Raw genomic sequence first — 23,596 nt, 5'->3', positions numbered from 1 at the left:
AATATTAACCAAAGTGGACTGACCTCTTCCCAGCCTCGGCCGTTGGTGTAGGAGATGACGTCCAGCAGCGGGTTGGACAAATAGCCATCGTTGTTGAAGGAATAGTCCCTTCCCCCGATGGAGATGTTGGTGAAGTACCTGAAGGAGACAAAGAAGAAATATTCTATTAATCTCAAAGTCAATATTCTATTTAATTACTTTTTAGAAGTTTTTTTTTTTTTCATTTTTCTGAGCATATATTGTTAAAATAATCCATCAGTTGATGGATGAGCAACTGTCCACTGATCACTATGAGTAAGACCAAGTAAATGATGTACCTCTAAAGAAATAAAACACTTATATTGAGATTGTGGATCGCTATACAGTGAACACATAGGTGGTGATGCTGCTCTATATCAACAAGTAGATAAAGGTCTTTCTACTTGTGTAATTGTTTGAGGCGAAAAGAAAGGAAGAAATAAAAACCCACAGACAAACAGCCTCCACGACGGAAGAGGAAAACTCGTCTCCTTTAATGAAACATTTCCTTAAAAGCATCTGTGGGGGAAGAAACAGATGAAAGGCTAGTAATGAAAATCCCCACATGCTGCGACCTTGCCGACAAAAACGACTTCAAATTGCACTTAATCATCTGTAATTGAACTTCAAACCAGCGGGAATTTCTCACATGCACACGCACGCACACGCACACGCACACACACAAACACACACACACGCACACAAAGAGAAAGTTCCAGAGCACCAACAACATGTTCAGATGATTATTATCTGGATTTTTTTTTCATGTTAGCTACATCCTCCCTTGTCTTTCATCTACTTAATTGAAGAAAGAAAAAAAGAAAAACAATCCTCTTCATTTCAGGATCTTCAAATATGAGTGTTAATAGTAATGTTAGCCAACGTACTGTAGTTCAAAGCTAGTCATGGATTTTACTCCGTCATAAGTCACTCAAAGGTTTTGTTGATGGACATGGACATGTAGAGAAAATCCACAGATCTTTTTCTCATTCCATACTTAAGATTTAGAAATCAATCATCCATTCTGGCTTATAAATATTTGACTATCTATAACTTTAAGCTGTTAAAAAAATCATGGTAAAAAATTGTGTTGAAAGATGAATATAAACTTCAGATTTATGACGACTTTGAGCTTATTGACATAAAATGAAGACAAATACGTAAAATTTTCTTCGTCTGAGGAAGTGAATAGTTATAAAAGGTTGATTAGGCAAAAGTGCATTAAAATGAAAACTAAAAACCACAGGTATTGACTGTATAAAATATGGATGAAACAAACATTCTGGTACTGGACCATGGTTTTATCTGTGGCCACTTTCGAAATGCAGTATTTTGGTCTATTCAGGTCAGGAGTGAGTTTAGACCAATTGGTCGATTAAACAGTGACTATTTAGTTGAGACTACACCAAATTCATAGAAACTGATGATTGGGAATTTAGCCAATTGTTTTTTTTCTTCTGTACATTGTGTGCTAATAGTAAAATCAGTGTTTATATAAGTAACATGTGTCCTGTGAATTTACAAAATTATTAATAATAATGATAAAGTATAAGAAGACGTTAAATCTTTTTTAGTTTTGTATCAAGATATTTTTTCAAATTTAAAAATTACAAGTTTAAATAATTACTACAGCTGTTTTAAATGAGGGCCAGCTGTAATCACGCCCGCTTTGTTTATACAACGTGAACCTTGGAGGTGGTAGTTAGGCTTAGGTACATATTCTAATGTAAATATTTCAATGAAAAGACAGTTTTGTAAAAACAGACACATACTGATTGTACAATAGAGTCCAACATATATTTAAGATAAACTTAAATCAACTCACAAGTTCCACTTTATAATAAAACTATGTTCAGTATTTTACCTTCAGAATGATAGTGACCATGTGTTTTTAGAGCATTAGCGACGGGTACGATGGCAGCTGTGCCTCTTGTTTGTCTGCAAACATGGCCACGCTAAGAGGTGATCGACCGTGCTGCTTTGTCAAACACAAGCACAAGTGTCACAGGAGTTCGCTTCGATGTGTCCGGGCGACACGATTAACAAGAATCCATGACAACATTGTGCTTGTTTGGAATCGTTGAGCAGTTACAATGAATCAAGAGAAGATAAGATGAGTAGACAATGAAGGACGTGGTGGTGGCGCCACAAGACGTATTTCTTAAGGGAGGTTCTCTTTTTTTATCTATCTTTAGCATAGGATTGACCTTGGATATCTTGAAAATCATGAGAGAATGTATCCCAACTGATGAAGTATTCCCACTTCAAATATACTATGTCGACATATCTGTTAGGACTATCAGAGTTTCCAGCCTCCCATTCTATGGCGAGAGCTCAGGAAGACTCTTCAGTGTTGTCGCGTCCCACTGAGATAAAGGAAGAGGAGAACACTCTGGAGACGCCATCACTCTCGGCGGGAGACCGTCCTTGATCTTATATCTACAACACTGCCGAGCATAACTTAATATGTTAGTTCATAAAAGGGTCACGTGACATCTGCTGATCACCCCCAGACGGTGAGGATCATGAAACTTTTCCACAAACCACAGGGGGGTTAGGAGAAAAGTTGGGGAGGAATCCGAGAGGGGAGGGAAGAAACTGAGGAGCCGATGCTAAAGAGGGCAGATCGGGTGACATTGTGGCAGTTGAAGGAGAGAAAAAAATCAGTCTCTCCTTCAGTGATCCGTTGTATTCTTGGGAAATCAAGAGGTTCAAATATCTATGCAAACATTTAAAGCAAACACCGACCTACTCCTTCTGTAAGTCCTATTTATTTCTCTGTAGATCCAGGACCAGCAGCTGAAATCATTGTCTCTGAAACACTTGTTTACTTTCAGTTCAAAAGAGAGATGAATTCCCCAGCATATCCTGGATCTGACCCAAGCATCCTCCCATTTCATCATGCCAGGAGGGCCTCACTGGGGGAGGACGTGTCCAGACAGCACCATGAGTGAACACTTGGGCCACGTCACCTCCTGGCTTCTCTCAATGGAGAGACGCAACAGTTCAACCATTTATTGTGCGTCTTCCATATCCAACAAGGACGCTACCACTGCAGCAAGCAGGCAGGCATAGATAAAGATGTCTTTTCAAATGAAGCCAACATCCACATTGCACACTATGACAGAAGAGACTGAGAAAAAAAAATGTATGTATGATGAGAAAACTTGAAAAGATGGAAGTAACAAGGAAAAAATGCAATTAAAATGCGTGTAAAATCTTAAAATCATGTAAATGATGTTTTTAATTCATTGATGAATATTATATCATTCTACTGTATATACTTTTTTACTTAAATATAAATCGTTATTAAAATAACATGCACATCGAATATAAAATCAATTTGGTTTAATTTTTTTTAAAGTTCTTCCCGTTTATTTTGAGAACCACTAGCTGATTTAAAGAACGAAAGAAGAGAAAACAATAAAATAAAATTAAGCTTTACAGAGACATATTTAATTGACTTTTAAGAAATATGACTAATTAATAATATATATATATATATTTTAACTGTTTATTTCCCTACAGACGATGCAGGAGGCGGATTCCTATCCCAGCTACTTAGGGCGAGAGGCAAACTCAAACTTCACAAAGAAAGGCCACAGTTTGTCTCAAAGCAACCTTCTTGCTGCGAGGAAGTAGTGCCAGATGCCTTGTGAACTAAGAAGAATTAGAAAAAAACCCGAATGAATAAAAAAACAACTACCAGAATTATTTCAACAATCATTTGTTTAACAAGGTGACTAACATATCAAGGTCATTATACTTTGACCTCTTCATCATGATGACTTTAAGGTCATGATCCTTGCGTGATAGCCTGTCAGGACACACAAGTGCAGGTCTTTGTGTGGAGAGAAAGACAAGCTCGTATCCATAGAAAGAAAAAAAAAAAAGGTGTGATATTTAAAGACACAAGAGTCTTAGGTTTATAATCTCATTGTTAGCTCTCCAAAACTGCCGTCTGGAGCGGAGGAAAATCTCACCGCCTGCTCTCACTTTGGAACAATGATCTCTTTTTGCCGCAGACAGAGACGTTCGTCCATCTGTGCTGCTTACACTCAAGCAAACATCAGAATAACTGGTGTGTTTGTGCGCCTGCATTTCATGGTTATGAGCAACCAAACAAGACTATTGTTCATACCGTCATCAAGGGCTTTGTTTAGCTTTTCTTTTTTTTTTTAACCTGGCACATATTCAATAGAGCAACAACAACTTGCATTTACTGGAATATGGTGTTGGCTCATGAAAACAAGTACATTCCAGAACGAACTATGATGTTTCACATGGACCGCACAGATGTTGAAGCATTCAAGACTCCTTATGAGTCTTCCTTATGTACTTGGAGATTCACTGATATATACTGTATATTTTTTTTGTACGTTGATACACATATACAAGATGCAGCTGCAACTGAAAATTAAAGTTGCTATTTGCTGTTGAATTCACGACACATCAGACAATATGATGGTGAAATCAAACCTTAGGCAAGTTTTACACAATAAGAGGGAAACCACAAGACATTGAAATACTGAAATACTGTCCAGTGCATCAGTCTGGCAGTAGTTTGTGTTGCAGTTCATAATATTTACAATTGACTCTGCTTTCAAAAATATTCAACAAATAACTTGAATGAGTTTATATTTTAAGCTTGTTTCAGCAGACTTATTTCAAGTTTTTTGTGAACAATTAAGGAAGTATCTGGATATTTTTAAGTGTGTCTTTAAGATGAAGACGACAAAGACTGAGCTCCAGTCGCTACATTAAAACAAACTTACATTTCTGTCTATAAAAAAAGGATGACTCTTACTCTGAAAATAATCCCAAGTATCTTCGAATAATAGTTTGAACTATCACTTTAAAATTAGGTGATATCTTGAGAAAATCTTTTTTTTATTTGCGTGGCATGGTGAACAGTGACTTGTATCACATCATATTGTGAGTGGGTTTCAATGTATCGCATTCATATGGTATCACTGCCAGTGTATCAAGATGGGTATGGATGGAGTGTCTTACAGCAGAATTCAAAGGACCTCGACGACCCATCCTGTCACTATCCTTACATTTTCTTGAACCTTTCTCTTCGGGAATATACCATGGACAACCTGGTTGACATAATCTGTTGAGGGTCTGCCCTGGGTCTTCCTCCCAGTGGGACAATTTTGCAACCACTTATTGATAATTTCCTTAAATCGTGAAGAGGCTGCTCTAGTTTCCGGCTCACTACACCCCTAAACCGTAGGAGCTGCAAGTCTTTCATTACAGATAAGTGACGACTTTAAATGGGCTCACAGGTGTGAGTCAACGCTAACGGAGCAGAAAGAGAATCTCTTCAGATCATCTTCTTGTTTAATGTCAAGTATTCACCCCTACTTACTCCTCCTTTCACGCCTCCCTCGTCTGTCATCAACAAGTCGTCTCCCACAGGCAGAGTCTGGCGACCTGAGTGTCAGCCATGTGTCTTCGCTGCGAGTTCTGGCTCACAATTAGTGTTTCTTTGTTTTCTTTATCAAGTGCGACACCTTCCCTCCTCCTGCTGCTGCTGCTTCCTGCTGCACCTTCGGTCTTCTGGCGCCGGTTTGATCTCGCTCTCTCCGAGAAGAAGAGCGCTTTGGCAGCGATCACATCCCACGAGGGTTCGCCAGGATTAAAACACAAACGCATTAAATACGCTGAGATAATTAAACACCGCTTTGTTTCACGGATACATTTGGAAGATCTTTCTTTTTTTCTTTTTTTTTTTCAAAGATACTTTGAGAATAAGTGCCGGGAGGAGAAGATATGAACTGCAGGGCAATAGATGTGTCAGGGTGCAGTCATCCATGTCGGTGTGGTGGAGGAAGATTTTTCCTGAAGAGGTGTCACAACCGACGAATGGAGGAGCAGCGGTGAGGAGAATGGAATGTTATCCTGGGATGATTCTGATAAAAAGGAGTCAACTATCTCTGCGTCTCCGTGTTTGCACGACTTCCACAGTAGCAGCGTGAGCCGCCGATACACTGCGAGTCACAGTGTGGGGTTGAACGACTGGCTCAGGATGGTTTAGAAACCCGACCAAGTATTTGTCTTAGAAAACATCTCGGATTAAGTCCAACAGGGAACCACTTGTTGTTGGAGCAGCACAAAGACAGCATGATGGTTTCCAACTAGCATGTTTGCACCTATTAATATGCATATACAGTTTAGTATTTGGAGGACAAAATAATTACTTTACCAACTACTTTTAAAAACATATTATGTAGAAACTGCATGTATTAAATGTACATGGAGACCATTGCGTTTGTATAGTTGAGTATGATTATCAGTTATGAAGGTGTACTTCCTAATGTGTAGTTGTACATTGTGACACACACTTTTTTTTATCCAGGTTAAAATCGGAACATTTTTGATATGTGCAACTGTATCAACGTGCCATCCAAGTGGACCTTTTTGCTCGATTGCACTTCACACGCTTTCATTAAGCTTTTAAAAAGGGCAACACAATTCAAGAGAACTTCGTGGGTGTGAAACAGGAGATCATTCCGCGTTTCAATAGTGTCAACATCTACTCGTGGATTTAAAAATGATACTCTGTGGGAGATCTGAATACCTTTTTTATCGTCTGTTTTTCCGTAATTATCTTTTAGAAATTCATACTATATAAAGACAGGGTCATCATTTTTTTATCAGGGAGATCACATGAAATTAAAAATGATACGTCATCCTATCATCCATCCAGTCACTTGACTAGTTTACAGGTCAGCAAGTCACATGACATTTTTTGATAAACTAACTCCAGACTCACACCAAAGACAGCATCATTTTGGGGGAGGATGTCACGGACCCGGAAAACATTCTTTGTTTAAGTCCAGCTGATTGGACCAGCCCAGAAAATAACCAATAGGGCAAAGATTGATGGTTTAAACTAATGAAATGTTCCGTTAGCATCGGCTCAAGTGTCAAATTAACTGTAAAATGTACATAGTTAACCCTTGTGTTGTCTCTGGGTGAAGGTGAACGACCTCCCTGGCTTCCATGGATACATATGCAGTAGTCTGGTGGAAGTCATTCACCTTCACCCAGAGTCAACACAAGGGATACCACAAACACATTTGTTTTTTCGTCCATGTTAGTTAATTGTGTTGTGTTGATACTGTCTCATGTGTTTATGAAGCAACGAAAGGATACGTTTTGAAAATAAACAACTAAATGTATTTATAAATACATATTTGCTTTATAGTTGGTCAATCATTTAATCCTTTAATAAATGGCTTCAATGTGTTTTTATTACATTTATATATAGACCAATGTTAAATGTTTTTGGCATGTATCACAAAAAGTAAAAAACAGGTTGAATGAAGCCAATTTGATTTAGGTAGGTTGATATAAGGACATATTTAGACGAGTATAACTTGAAAATAGTCCAGGAGCCACATCGTGCCAGAGAATATAGACCGGGTAAAGACCCAGATGAGTTCCTATCTTCATGTTAATCTTGCTAGATGAGTTTACATTTAGATGTGAAATGTTTTATTATAGTATTAAACTTGCATTCTGATGTTAAAAGAACCCAGATTAAAACCAGGCCTCACAACATCATGCGTCAAGTGTGTTACAAAACTAGGATGAGCAACCTCGTGCTCTCAGTCATTCATCATAGACATTGAGAGCGGAGCTGATGCTTGGCAGTACGTTCTCGTGTTTAAAAGTTTTTCCACAATTTCAGAAGACACGATAAAACACCAAAGTGACTTGGAAGTGTGTTGGTGGGAGGTTGTGATGGAGTTTAGAAGCCGTGCTCGTACAGTGTCACAACACTGCAGCAGTACAAACGCTGTTTAGTCTCGCTGATATGAAACTAAAGTCTCCAAATCAAGCTTCCTCGGACATCTTTGATCCTATTCAATCTTTTTTCTTTCTTGCAGCGTCTGATCTTTTATCAATCTGAATGATCCCGCTGCGGCTTTTCTACTCCTCAGCATCTTCCTCATTCATACACATCCTCAACCCCCCTCCCTCTTCCGTCTTCCCCTTTTATTCCCACTCTCCCATCTTTCATTCCCTCGCTCCGACTTATTTAATCAGGCCCCGCCCCTTCTCTCCCGGCCTCCATCCCTCTGAACTGATCTTCAGCCCATTTCTGTTCCATCTTGGCTTCTCCTGGTTCCTCGTCCACAAAGGCCTTTGATGCATCGTTTTGCCCGTAAATTGGATAACTAGATTCAGAAGCGGAATTGTAGTATGTAGGAGAAAAAGCAAGGGGAGGAGGAGGGGAGGGAAATATCTGAGGGAGGGGCGTCCACTGCAACAATGTCATTATGAAATGTGATTAATCTGATCGCGGAGCTGTTTAGTCGATGCCTTCAGGGACCTTTTGCATTTTGCCGAATCATCAGAACATCTGAGTGCGGCAGCCTTTTCATGATGTGCAATTTTTTTAAATCTGTAAGTGCTGCAATCTTTGTGCACACAGAAGAATACGTGCTCTCCTCGCCAAGACTGATGAAACATCGAGGCCACACATTTCCTGCCTCAACTAGTGAGCCGACTTTTCAATGTATTCATGGTTTTAATTTCCACATTTCTATCAAAATAAAACAACCAAACAAAATGATATCTCATACAACAGCTCTGTGGCTGGAATACTGCTGAGGCAGCTTTCCTTAAAATAGGCCAATATGTATTTATCTGGACCTCATGATGTCAGCGTAAAGTTGGTTTCTGGATTTTAATTAGACTTTACACTTTGGACTTTTTTTATTGTCATTGCTCAGAAAAAAGAGCAGTGAAACTGGCAACCGTTAAGGAGGTTTTGCAATTTAATCTAACTTTAAAACATAAAATTAAAGTCGATAGGCGCCTTGTTGTACACTGTCCTATCCTCTCTCCCTTCTCTCCTTCTTTCCTTCTCTCTCTCCATCCCACCTGCTCTCACCAAGTCTGGTTCTGCTCGAGACATCTGCCAATTAAAAGGACTTTCTTTTCTCACTACTGTCACTCTTCGCCTGTTTTACTCTTGTCTTATAAAGTGAGATAAATCAGTCATGATTTCAAAATTGAACTGATTTAAATTAAATATTAGTTTTGTTACCATCTGGACCCATTAATCATTGAAGGATCAATCACTCTTAGCCACAGAACAAGCTTGACGTCTTCCTTGTTTAATGTGTAATCTCTCCGGTTGAGAATTTTGATTGAACTTTTACTGATATAAGTTATATTAAAAAAAACCTATATATACTATAACCAACTATATTGGTTAGCAAATATCATTATACTGTAGGTGCAAATGGTCTTCTCACTAAAATAAAAATAAAATAAACATAGAAAAACACTTGACGCTGTCGAAAAAGGAAAAGAACAGAAACTAAGTGGTGCCGGTGAGTTCACAGTTTCTCCGGCAGGAGTGGAGGAGCAAAGATCAGCAGCAGACGAGGGAGAGCTGCAGGCACAACATGTTAGCAGAATGCTAAGTTACAGGTATAGTGGTACAAGGATGTCCTCCGGCTGCCATCACTGTCAGCTCACTGGCACACAAGAGAGCCACATCAGTGCTAATAATGGCACTCGCATCTGTCATGAGGGAGTGAAGAGATAATAGGATGCTAAGTGTGTGTAAGTGTGTGTGTGTGTGTGTGTGTGTGTGTGTGTGTGTGTGTGTGTGTGTGTGTGTGTGTGTGTGTGTGTGTGTGTGTGTGTGTGTGTGTGTCTCTATAAACACCGTAATGGAAGATTAATTCCTCCTCGTCGGTGTTTGATGTTGAAAAAGAAACCCTCTTCTGCATTTTTCTTGAACAGAATGCCTCCCTCTCTTTAATCAAGCATCGCATCAATCCAAGTTTTAAAATAACTCTAATGCCGGAGGCAAAAACAAAAAAACTGCCCAGGGCGCCAAACTCAACCTGATCCGCAATTTCGTTTTAGAAACTGTCCTGAAAAATAGTTTTTCAACTCAGTGACTGACGATTTACATTTGAAACAGATCGGCTTCTAAAAAGTGATTTATGTGATAAATAAATACCATTTGTAAAGCTGAGCACGTTTTAACATTTAATAGAATCCTAAAAGGTCCTTTTTACCTCCATCCAAAGGTCAACTCAATATTTAAAGTGATAGTTTACCCAAAACTTTGCTCATTTTCTACTCGCCCTCATGTCGCTTAGAGTTGGGATTATTTTCAGAGTAATCCTTTACTTTTTTGAGTTATGGACCTAAATCTTTGTTCATTTTAAATCAGTGAATGGAGCTCAGTTTTTTTCATCTTCATCTTCATCCAAAAAGACACTCAAAAAACATCCAAATACCTCCATACTGCTCGTCTGAAACGTACATCTTGTATTGAAGTCTCGACAAAAGGAATTGAAAATTCTATATTAAAAGTTTTGTAACATAAGTTATCAGTCTCTGAGTTCCTGGTTAAGTCTTTCCTCATTGAAACACAATGAAAGAAAAAAGCTTAAAATACAGACATCATGTATGAAATGTAAAAAAAATTCTGTACAATTCCTCATGTCGAGGCTTCGATACACGATGGACGTTACAGACGAGAATTCATTAAAATGAAAATGAACAAACATTAGTGTTTAGAACTCTAAAAAGGAACAAATTACTCTAAAAATAATCCTAAATCGACATGAGGGAAGTTTGAATTTTGTGTGAACTATCACTTTAAATCCGAAATGTAACCGTTATAAATAAATGTCTCCTAAGTAAGGGGGTTAAGATGGAAATAAATACTGTTTGGATGCAATATTGCAGCACATAATACATAATCAGGAAACACTTAAAACACCATAAATTACATTTCCATGAGGCCTAAGATGCAAAAGTCATAGATTAAAAAAAAAAAAACAATTAGAAGAGTAAAGACAAAAAGTCAAATTAAATAATATTAAGACATTTTTAATAAAAAAAGTCAACATGTCATTTCTAGGACTGAAGACGCTGAACACAAGAATACGAACAATTTCTCATCTGAATCTTGGAGAGTCAATGATTTCTCTGTTTGTATCAGAAAGATTGCCACAGACGTCTTCTATTGGATCCGTTCCTCCCTCCGTTGGTCTCTGTGTGTCTTGCGATCGAGGTTGCCATGGCGATGCGCCTCGCACAGAGTTACAAGTTTTTTCCCAATCGGTGTACATGGCCAGAACTAAAGCTCGACACTGCATCTGTGTGTTTGACAGTGGTTTTATTCTGCCTCTGCGACCCTGAGGCTTCGACCTTGTGTGACCTTTTATATGAAAGCTTATATGTATATATATATATATATATAGATATATATCTATATCTATATATAGATATATAATGGTTGAAATTAGCTACAATTATTGAAATTATCCTTCATTGGTATATATTTATTTTAAATTGTACATTTATTATTTTATTTTTTTGGTTTTCTGCCCTCCTTTTCTTCGTGTATACCTTCAGTTCAATTTAATTTTAATTTTGAAACGCAAATGAAAAAATAAATTGAAGGCAATTGCACTGTATATGAAAAACGAAACAATCTAAAAGTGTCTCTACAGTAAATTGTTCAGGGGGTTGTATCCGGCCTGCAGGCTGTATAGTTCAGGGACCACTGCTCTACAGAATTTGATGCAAAAAGGAAAGAAAAACATGTGTTCAATTCGTTCTACAGAACATTTGGTGGCCCGGAGTGTCAGCTCTGACACCCCTCCCGACCACAGGAGCTGGTGACGGACAGGTCTGAATAGACAAATGCATATCACACACACCAGGCGAACGACTCGCTGCTGGGATGCATTGTTGTCCGGCCGAGCAGAAGATTGACCCCTCAAACCTCATCAGGTTCTGTTTCCATCATGAAAATGACTGCGACGCACTCGTCCCTCTCAGAGTCTCACGATGGATTCTATCGGAGATTTTCATCATGTGTGGATCAGGATGATGTCGGGCTGCAGCACCCGGACGCACAGTACCGGTGTTTGGACTGTGATACACACAGAGCGAGATGCCTAAGATTACCCCGGAGGAGTGGAGATAGACAGTCAAGGGGGGTGACAGGAAGGGACAGGGAGAGGAAGATAGACGGAGGAAGTCAAAGAGAGACGGATACGAAAAAAAAAGTGATAATCACTGATGGCAGACTACATGGAACTTTTACGAACCCCAGGAACTGAGATCGGCCCAGCAGGGAGCCTCGCAGTCCTGGACACGGCTTGTGATTTCATTGTGAATGGATTCACGCCGTGACAGTCCAGGCGCAAGAATCCACCACAGATCATGGAGCGATAGAATCCACAGTAACATCTGCAGCTCTGACAAACATCACACGAGCGGTCATCAAAAAAAACAGAGGTCAAAATAGGCAGGTTCAGGCAAAAGGAAATCAGACGGCCGTCGTGATGACGACTCTTCGCCGTGTTCTCTCACCATGCAAGCAAACATGTGGTTTGCCTGGTGGATAACAAACTGTTCCTCCAAATATTTGCTGATCTTCACAGACTGTGGTCGAGCTGGAGATAAATCCGTCTCGGCTGTCAGAGCGGACAAAGAACGTTCTGTGAAGAAGCTTTTTTCATTCCTCTTCATTCTCTGACAAGATAATAAATAACGCCGGCACTAGAGCTTGTTCATCTGTACCTCGGCTCTTAGTTGAAATGCTTTTTCTTTTTTTTTTCTTCTCCTTCTCTGCTTGAGACCAGGGTGTTATCTCATAATGATGGATTCATAAAACCAGCACAATTGTGAATTATCTTGATTAAACCTCATTGATCGATCAAGGAAATGAAGCGGTTGTTTTATTGATCGCGGCTGTGGATGAATATACTGAACTTCGTATGCTCAGGTCGATCTGGAACAATGATTCTTCAACAAAGAGATCTCTGGACGCCACATGGCCAGATTTATTTACGGCGCCATGTCAGCAGGAGTACAGCATCCAAAATGAACGACAGCCGTCTCGGTTTTAAGGCGTCAGGATTTATTGTCAACGCTGACATTGAACAATTCGACACAAACCTTGGGTTAAAAAAAAAGCTCAACCCATATACGAGTTCATTTATATTTTTTTACAGGTATAAATATATATATATATATCTATATATATATATATCTATATATAACCTACCATTATTGAACTTGATTAATACTCATCCCGAGATGGATTGTATGTATACAGTCTGGTGTTGAGGTAAATGGCTGCTACTAGAGGAGGAAAACTACCATTTCACAAAATATAATGAAATTTGAATGTAGAATATTTGAGGTATTGACAAACAAATTATCATATTTTAGCCATATAGCAGTTTATAACATTGTCGAAAACACATTTTTAAGATGCTAAAGCATTTTTATATACTGTCTATCAGCATACTTACTACTAATATATATATATATATATATATATATATATATATATATATATATATATAAAAACTGAAGAACTGCTGTTATGATCATGAAACATGACTCGGAAACTGTTTTGACTTCTTGACTTTTTGGTGTACGAAAATCTATGCACAAGGTCCCTTAAATGAACAGTTTCGTGCACCACCCAGTTGCAACATAGATACACATAACCATGTGTACATACAGTGGGGAGAACACGCATTTTATGCACTGCTGATTTTTTTCAGCAGTTTTCCCATACTTCCTTTCCTTACAAAGCATGTAGAGGTCTGTAATTTGTATCAAAGGTTTTCAAATGACCATCTGGATGATCCAGAGAAGGAATGGGAGAAGGTCATGTGGTCTGATGAGACAAAAGTGGAGCGGGACCACTGCACTGTATTGAGGGGAGGATGGAAGGGGCCATGTATAATGAGATATTGGCCAAAAATCTCCTTCCCTCAGTAAGAGCATTGAAGATGGGTCATAGCTGGGTCTTCCAGCATGAAAACGGCCACAAACACTGGCAACTAAGGACTGGCTCTGTAGGAAACATCTCGAGGTCCTGGAGTGGCCTAGCCAGTCTCCAGACATGAATCCAATTGAAAAACTTTGGAGAGAGCTGAAAGCCTGTGTTGCCCAGCGACAGCCCCAAAACCTGGACGCTGTGGAGAAGATCCGTATGGAGGAGTGGGCCAAGATTCCTGCTGCAGTGTGTGAAAACCTGGTGAAGAACTACAGAAAACATCTGATCTCTTTAATTGCAAACAAAGGTTTCTGTACCAAATATTAACTTCTGTTTCTCTGATGTATCAAATTCTTATGTCAGGCAATAAAATGGAAATTTGTATTTGAAGATTCTGTCCCTCACGGTTGAAGAGAACCTTTGATACAAATGTCTACATGCTTTGTAAGTGGAAAAACTTCAGAAGTGTATCAAATACTAGTTCTCCCCACTGTATATACTATATATATATGTATCCCTAGATGCTTCAATCCTTACTGGCGGAAAGACGAACTCCGCTGCCATCTTGTGATTTATATATCTTTCCATGCGAACCAGATTTCTCCTGCGTGAGGCATTCACGTAAACATCACAGCAACTCAGCATTATCAACGTCTTGATCACATGATTAAACTGTACAGAAACTTGGCACCGAAAGTAGAAGCATCTTTTGATACTATAATTCCAATCAGTTCAGATATAATTCTTTTAAAAGTTCAAGATCTACACTATTCATAGATACACAAGTAGAATAAGTGGGTTAGAAGTGAGACATTTAACTTTAATGTTATTTGAGTTGCTGCTTCAACTCACCTTTGACAAAAACTGAAACATAAAACATTATAGTCGAGACAGAATTTTATTCCATTCATCACCTGCCAAAGGATTTCTAGTGCATGTGGTTTTTGTGCTCCAGTTCACTTTGTCTTTGTCGTCTCTCCTGGTCTTTGGGGTTAAAAGTTCTCCTCTTCCCATCTCCTCATTTGCTCTGATATCCAGGTGCACGATATGAATCAACTATAGCTTCACTGATAGAAAAGTTCTGCTACATTTGCTTTTATCCAAAGGGAGTTGAGTAACGTGGAAAAAAAACATATAAAACATATTCTGTCCAAATATACCAGGTCACATGACCCTATCCCAGTTTGAATTGACCTGCTGTTAATGTGGGTAAATGTAATGCACCTAAAAAAACATCACAGAATCCCAAACATAAATAAATAACAATAATAACCCATTGACTCCCTAGTTTTAACTTCTTTAAATGGACCATTCTTCTACCTGTAATCTACGCCAGCTTTTTTATTTTATTTTCATTTTGTGATACTGAATAACATTGAAAACACTCTTATTTTCCAAAAGAACCTTCCCAAGGCATGAATAATGTACCTTTGATATATCTTTGAAGCACCATGGACTGTAACATGACTGAAACATAGGCGCAGTATCTGTGATGTCACCTGCCTGTTCCTGAACCAAATCTGCAATCTTTATCTTAGCCATTTATTATTCTGGTTCAAGAAGAATGAATCATGTTTGGACTATGAATTCACACCCATTTACTAGATCTCACAGGTCAACAGCACCCCTTAAAATGCATATTTAAGAAAACTGATGAAAATATTTTAATCAAAATTAGAGAAGGAAATGTTTGATCTGTTTCTTCTATTGGTTTTATATTTGCTGTTTTTTTTTTATTAGAATAAACAGTATAGCATATGACCTTGTTAATAAAGGATTACAAGGAAGAAGCAGCTGATTAAAAGCTCTTAATATGAAAGCAGAACGTTTATTTCCTCCTACTGTGGGAAAATGACAATTAAGTTTAGCGAGAACTGTCCAGATTTAAATTTGGCTCAAGAGTGAAGAATCCCGAGCGAGGGTTAACTTGGCAGCATTATGATGTCAGCGCTGTACTTGTATTAAAATGTTGAATCGATGAATCGATCACACGTTGTTGTCAGTGTTAGACTGAGTTAGACCCGCCTTTTGTAGCATCTGATCGGTGAATATTGTGTTATGACTTTCGCTTTGTCTAGATTTACGCAGAGGACCAACGTCAATTATCATGAAAATATAAATATTGAGTATTAAATGGTTCAATATAAGCGTGAAAAAAAAAGTTTTTTGTTTAAGGCCAAAATGTAGTTTTTAAATATTAAATTGTATTTTTCTTGGTCTTATCTTTCTTTTTGTATAAGATTGAGATTAAAACCATTTCTGGACTTAATTGTATCTGAAGATAAAGTCCATAAGCTTAAATATAGTTAGTTATAATAATAATTATAACTATTGTTTTATTATATTTGGAATCCACTATATTGAAGTAAACGGCGCTCTTAGGTGGTTTTCATTGACATTTCTTATCCTGTGTGAACCATTAATATTATTAACGGAAAGCTAGTTTATACTAACTCACAAACTAATGAAACAAGTGTGTAAGACATTAAGAAAGGTAAAGGTAACTAGTTAAGTACTGAGACGATCAAAATGTCTTCCAAAGTGTTCATTTCAAAACTTTTCAAAACACACCATAGAGTCAAATCAATTGCAAACGTATCAAAGAACTACATTTGCTCACAGTAAAAGCAAAGTTTCAACACTAGAAACTGCTTGAGTATAATCATGTGTCAGAACCACTAACAAACTTATTAACAACAGGTTTTGCAATCACAGTCACATAAAAGTTGATCTTCTTGAGTGATTATATTTTCTTTTATAAGGTCAGGTTTTTTTTGTTCTTGCTTACCTCGGTTAGAGGCCATACAAGTGAATGACCCTCAAAAGCTTCCTAGATCAGGTTAGATCTTTAGAATACAAACAAAATCTAAAGGCTTCCAAGATAGAAACCTTAAAAATAGAGGTGATATTTAGAGTTCTCTTCTCTTCAACGCACATGAAAGGCTCCACTACAAGCTATTCATTCATTCAAAGCCCAGAATGGCCTCGACCTGTTCGGCAACAGCTATTTTTATCCCGCCGTTCCTGAAGTAAGTGAACGTGATCACGAGGCAGACAGCCGACTCCACAAACATGCCGCAGTTTCCATTTCGGGAGGCAAACCGAGGTGAGTCACAGGTGGAGGTGCGTGACTCATCTGGACTTCAGCTCCGCAAATACCATCAAGAAACAAAATTGTGGATTAAAATACACGTGATTGGCATCGTGATGATGAACAACTAGTGCGGAGTTCATGTGTGAAAATTGGGCCAAAAAGAAAATTCAATGACACCATTTACTTGCAGCAGAAAATCCATCTGCTGATGGGGGATGATTGACAGACCGACTCTGATGGGTGTGAAAGATTATCCCATAACGAGTTGCCCCGACCAATCCTTCCATCTCAACCTGTGCTGGAACGATTGCTCTCAGACTTCCATCACCCTGTCAATCACTTCTCATCGATCTGAGGAAGCACCTGGAAAACATGTCCAACTCTAGTTTAAGTCTCCTTTTTGTCCTTTCTGAGACAGATTCCTTCTGCAGAGCCGGAAGAACAAGTCATGCTGTCAATCAATCTTAAGTCCTGTCAGTGAAACCGTTGAAAAATGAGATCTGAATGATAAAAGCTCAGTTATAATAACCAAGATATCAGACTCAGTGTAAAAGAATGTTACTTGTGTTAATAAATATACATTCAATATTTCCAAAGATCCTCAAAAGACCCTGGAATACCGCCTGGAGCACAATAGTGTCTCAGGCAGAGAATGTCGCCCTCATTCTGTCCACAGAGTCTTTAGGGTCAGTCGCTGTTCTTTATTTTCCACACCGGAGCCCCCAAATAAGCGAGATTGTGTTGCCTTCGGGGAATCAGCTCACCTGTCTCTGAACTTGGCGCTGGGCTCTGTGGCCCTTCATCACGTCTGGACTCTTGATCTTCTCCTGCCTGCATCTCTTTTTGATTTTGCGCCCCGAAAACTATCTGCAGATGCATACGATTCCTCTAACTTGGCGTCTACCCCTCTGATCACCTATTCCTCTAATCAAAAAAAGTTATTTTGGGTGAAAATTGACCTCTAAAGGTTACACCAAAGTGAAGATTCTGGTCATCATTCCTCAAAAGAATGAAGAAATATTCACTGGTTGACCTCAATATTTCACGCCTGGTTTAGTTTATAAAACTCCTCCTGAGGTCAGAGAAGGCAACAGAAATGTCTTTACACTGAATAAAATCAATTATGTAAAAAGAAAAGAGAGAAACAGGATTTTTTTTTCACGAACTGAATAAAGATATTGATAATCTTAAGGTGAAACCCAATCCCAAAGTCAAACAACAAAAAATATATGCAATTCTAAATCAATATCTACTTAAAAAAAGTTAATAAATACATGGAAAATGTCAATGAAAAAGAGACGTCCGACTCAATTAACTTTGGTGATCCTGCCGTTGCCAAATTTATGAGCAAAGTTTTGCACCACAAATGTTTTCATTACCACCACGTTAGTAGCTGTGCAGCTGACTCTCCAGAGCTGTTGTTACCTGACTGCTGACAGACAGTTGAAAACAGAACCAAACCTCTAAACGGATGCCGGTGGGAACCCAGCCAAAGAGCAGCAGTCAATCAAATGGGCTGTTTAAGGCAGGAATTTAAATGTGAGGCGGTCAGTTGAGCGACCCTGATAAAGATAAAGACGGAGAGTCTTTTAAGCGGAGATTCCGTCGACGCTGAAGTAAGCAAGTGGTTCACACTTAATTATCAGATCCAAATAAGGACGAGTTGCATGAAAACATGCTGTGAAGCATTTGAAATTTCTCGCCAGGAGTTGAACATTACAGACTCGAGACGGCACATACCTCCCCCAAGGAGCTTAGTTCATGTGACTCGCAATACAATCAAACCAAAACGTTTTTATGATGAAACAATTGGTAACATTTTTTTTTATAATGTCTTGTATGATCAATTATGAGAACATAAGATACAAAACTGTATTAATAAGGATTTATAGACGTAGTAATAAGTAATGTGGGATAAAATGAAAAAAAAGCCTTAAATAGGCTGCGTATCGATCTTCAGTTTTTGAAGGCACCGACCAAAATGCCTCAATAGTATCGCGTATCTAAACATTCTTCGTCTACTGGTGCCAAGTTTTGGTACGAACGCATGAAATACTTCAGATTGATTTTTCTGTAAGAAAAAGTGGAATTCGACGAAAACTTGTTTTCTTGATGTGTCATTTTCTTTTTGTAAGAGTTGATGACTTGGTATCAATAAAAAGGTACAACTTCATGAACCAATGTTGGACGAAGGTATCAGTATCCGTAAAATATATATATATATACAGTATATACCCAGCCCTACTTCAAAATGTGTTATAATGTCTTATGAATGTTTTTGTAATGCATAACAAAAAAGACAGTCATAAGAAATAGTCTATAAATAATCTTCTTAGATCAGTGGAATAAACACTGGTCTCCCTACTAGGACTGTTAGACGTGCATGATCTGAAATATTCTTGCCATATATACCCATTGATCTGCATGTCAAATTGTACCGGCACCTTTTTAGTTAAGCTGTGTCCAAATGAACCTAAAGAAATATAAACCATAGCTTAAAAACCTAAAAACGTAACCTTAATATGGTGATAAAACAAATTACACTGCATCCGTTTCAGCACTTGAGCGACCCTTTGTGCGTTTGCTGGCTCTTCCCCATCCCTCTACAGAAAGCCAAGCCTCCAGCCATCCTTCTCCATCCCTCCCTCTCAGCTCACCTGATTCGGTCCAGGACTCTGCTGGTGTGGTTCCCGTCGCTCTGGCAGTTCCCGGCGTACTGTGCGCGGCTGGTGGGTCCCTGGTCCCGCCGCAGCGCCATAGCTCCGTGGGTTAGCACAGAGACGCCTTTGGCGATGCGCCTGCAGGAGCAGAGCAGCGTGAGCGGTGGGTTCTGGGACGCTTTAAAAGGTCTTTGCGCGAGTCTGCCGAGGCTCGTCGAAAGAGCCAAGAGGACACGGTTTAGGAACGCAGCTGTTCCAGGAGTGGTTAGACGCCAACAGTGATGACGAAGCTACATTCGCAGCTAACAGTGCAAGGCATTGGGTTCATTTTAATACGTCAATTTGGATACTCCCGAGCTCAAAACGGGGGCCACTATTTTTTTCATAAAAGTTTGTTTTCTTGCTCACCTGAATACAAATCCAAAACTTATTTAGAACACACTGATAAATAAAGAGGGATGGAATAATGTTCTGTTTTGTCACATTTCAAAGCAAAACAAATGTTGATCACAGATACACATTCAGATCCAGGGAAAATCACAAATGATATGAGCATGAAATACGATTTCCATGCTCCATCAGATTATTATTCAGTCAGACAGTCATCATTTCTCTTCGGTTTCCAATCCCAGACGCGTCCCTTGTACTGTCGGAACAATCATGGAAAAAAAAGAAACACAGGATTTTTTACAATGCAGATTGTTCGCCTTCTCATCACATCACAGGGTGGCGCCATGTTGCTGGAACGCCTGGACTTCTGAAGGGTTGTTGTGTTCACAGAGAAATTTAAATGTGAAGACCGTATGGGGAAAGCAGGAAGTGGCATCACAGTGAAACTTCAAAGACAACGTAGAAGTGAAGGCCTGAATCCAGTTATTTTTATTTGACTAGTCTATGTCAGAAGAGATGAGACATATTTACAGACATACTATTCAAACAGCATTCATTCATACTCTTGCACTGATCTTCTCAGTGGAATCCACAGCTCATTCTGGGAAAAGGGAAAGACACAGTCCAGCAACATGCGGCGCCAGAATCTTGTTTTATCAGTGTGGATGTATTGTACTAGTCCTCGAGGGTCGTAGAGTTAATTTGACGATAATTAGAAATTTGTGAAGGACCACTGCACTGGTGGGGGAAGCAGAAGAACAATAATCTGTAAAAGAACTATTATTTTCTTGGCCTGGGCTTCAATGTCTGGCATATTATTTCAGCAAAAGAAAATCTAACAAGAAGGCCTTAAAAACTTTTGTTAAGTGTATGAAAATACATGGAACCATAACGCTAAATCAAGTAGAGCCCGGGGCGTGTTTCTCAACAAGAAAATGGTCCCCACTAACTAACTTTTATTCATGTGTTTTCAATTCCTCTTTAGAATCCAAAAATCAATACAAAGGAAATTATACCAATTATTTAGGGGACCACTTGTTTGGACCACATTTATCAAACTCTCTACCCAGCACACTCATTTTATGTGGCCCGAAAGCTCTTCAAACACAGATGTAACAATATAAAATGCATTTATATCATAATTTAAAGTGGAACGTGTTAAATAGATGACCTCCCACGCATGTCTTTAATAAAAAAAAATTCTCAAAAGTGGAGATTTTGAATTAAAAAATAGAAAAAAAAATATCATTCATTCATTTTCTACTCACCCTCATGAAATCTGTTCCTTTTTAGAGTTATAGACAAAAATGTTCGTTCATTTTAATGCACTGACTGGAGCTCAGTTGTCTTCGTCTTAATCATTGTTAAAAAAAAAACCTAAATAAGTCTATATTTTAATAAGACGAAGACAAATGGATCGCTACATAAGCAGGGATATACATTTTTGCCTAAACTCTAACATATACAGAAGTACTTTGAATATAATCCCAACCCTTAGTCGACATGAGGGTGAGTAGAATGTTTGAATTTTGGGTGATCTTGGTGAAGTCTGGACTAAACCATCGAAATGATAAAATTGTAAAGTCTGAAAAGTAGACTTAAATCGCTCTTATTTACATTTCAAGGTTGTTAAATTTTAAGGATTAATTGGGATTTATCTGTTGATTATAGAATGATGTATTTTAAACTTACCTATGTGCTTTGAGGAGAGTGGAAATGTTAAATCGACATATATTGTATTTTTTATCACACCACAGAATTTCCTGAAAACCCTCATCTCCTGGCAACCATTAAGAGCCGGTGGTGGTTTGGCTTTTATACATGATTCAGGTGGATCTCAGTCCATCATGCAAGTTGAAAAAGTCTTGATGCTGAATTCAATATTATAATTAAAGAAAGTGGTTTCCATGTGCGAGCAGCAGCCTTTAATGGATCTTCCCAGAAGAAAGTCCTGAGTCTGGATGAATTACCATCTGTCCATTAAGAAGATGATGAAGAACTGGAAGAGGCACAATCTCAATCGCCATCCTTCCATCACTCATGAACAAGACCTTGAGATGCGTGTAATGTTTGAAAGATTAAATTATATATCCCAGAGTAAGTATCAATCCACTAGACATTGGTCCTTACATTAGAGTAATATAGCACAAATCTACCTGAAATGGTACAACAAAGTGTTAATTGAATTATGATTATAGAAACATAGATAACAGGGAGCATATGATTCCAGTTTAATTTTAACATTTCATCGCGACATCTTCCTAAAGCAGAGAGATAAGGTCGTGTGAACCGCAGACTACGTTAAGATTCCTCCTCCAACCTTAATTCTCTGGACCCTCTTTTATTCCATCAATAATTGATGGAGAGTAGAGAACCAAGGTCACTGCGAGAGGCAGGCTGTGCACGTGTTGCTGGGAGAATATTGGGGCGAGTCAGAGCGAAACTGTTGTCTGCTGGACTTTCTTATCTGCATTCTCGTGATAAGAGTCTGACGAAAGGACTCACCTCCGCGGTTCATCCCTCCAGCCCTGGGGTCGAATGGCAAACAAGGCTTTGGGTAAACCTTCCAGACCCAATCCGGAAAGCGCAGGTCCGACCGCAAACCACATGTGACTCGGCCCCGCCTGGCCCGCCGCCCAGGCGGCCCGGAAGATCAGCTCGGCCTCTTCCAGAGAACAGTAGAGCAGACGGACCTGGACAGCAAACACAAGGAGGGAAACTAAATAAAGGATGACTGACGGAAGAAAAACTCTCTCAGGTGAACAGTAAACACTGTTAATAAATCATGAGTATTGACCATTTCTGCTTTTTTAATAAAACAAACCATGTTTCATTCTGTTTGTCTGGTAGTTGAAGACAAATGGCATATTTGTGTGAACATGTCAAATGAAAAGAAACAAATGTTTTTGTAATTGATGATAACTCAACATAGGGCATTACTCTATTTCATTTAAATTTGAAAAGTGTTAAAAATGGAATACAATGTATTAGGGGTATGTATCGGCAAGAATCAAGCTATACGATACGCATCTCGATACAGGGGCAACAATGCAATACATTGTAATATATTAGAATATATTGATATATTGGAGAAACAGGGATTTATTTGTCGAGATTTGTCGAGTACTTGACTCTGGTGTTGCAGAATTTACAGATCACATGACTCTTGACTAAAGTCGGAACTGTTTATATTTGTTTCTAAACTAAAATATGTACAAACATCTGCTTTAAAAGTAGCTCGAGTCGACTGTATCCTCTTGTCCTCAGTCATCGCAGAGATCTAGCGGGATTACACTGTAATTTAGCCGAAAAGGACATATCCGTACCATCTAGTGGCAAGAAGTTTAATTGCAACAAAAAAATGAATAAACAATGTGAACAGAATTGTATCTTAATTTGCACACACAATAATGAATCATAGAAAAATATTGCAATACATAAAATATGATTTCCTCGCCAAAAAAAGAACCTAAAAAATGACAAACATTATTTCATTCCTTTTTTTTTTCAATAATCAATACAGTGTTACCGAATATCAATACAGTATTGTGGAAAAGAATATTAAAATCCGAACACAGCTACAATGTATGTACCCAAGAATGCTAGAAAAATATAGTATTTCTAGTAATGTTGAATTCC

At 38.5% G+C, this 23,596-nt stretch overlaps 1 protein-coding gene across 1 annotated transcript in view; it reads right to left on the bottom strand.

Moving 5' to 3' along the window:
- grin2da (glutamate receptor, ionotropic, N-methyl D-aspartate 2D, a) overlaps window positions 1–23,596 on the bottom strand; it is a 96,076-nt gene that overhangs the window by 52,523 nt on the left and 19,957 nt on the right. The window contains exons 4-6 of the mRNA XM_087787201.1: window positions 22,463–22,650; window positions 19,565–19,705; window positions 24–138 (exon numbers count right to left, since the gene is read on the bottom strand). Of these exons, the coding sequence (XP_087643327.1) occupies window positions 24–138; window positions 19,565–19,705; window positions 22,463–22,650 (444 nt within the window). The remainder of the gene's footprint in view (window positions 1–23; window positions 139–19,564; window positions 19,706–22,462; window positions 22,651–23,596) is intronic.

Source organism: Callionymus lyra, chromosome 3 (assembly GCF_982586985.1).
Source record: "Callionymus lyra chromosome 3, fCalLyr1.hap1.1, whole genome shotgun sequence".
In the NCBI taxonomy this organism is placed as follows: Eukaryota; Metazoa; Chordata; class Actinopteri; order Syngnathiformes; family Callionymidae; genus Callionymus; species Callionymus lyra.
Note: the sequence above shows the minus strand (reverse complement) of the source record. Positions and strands in the feature narration are given on the sequence as shown.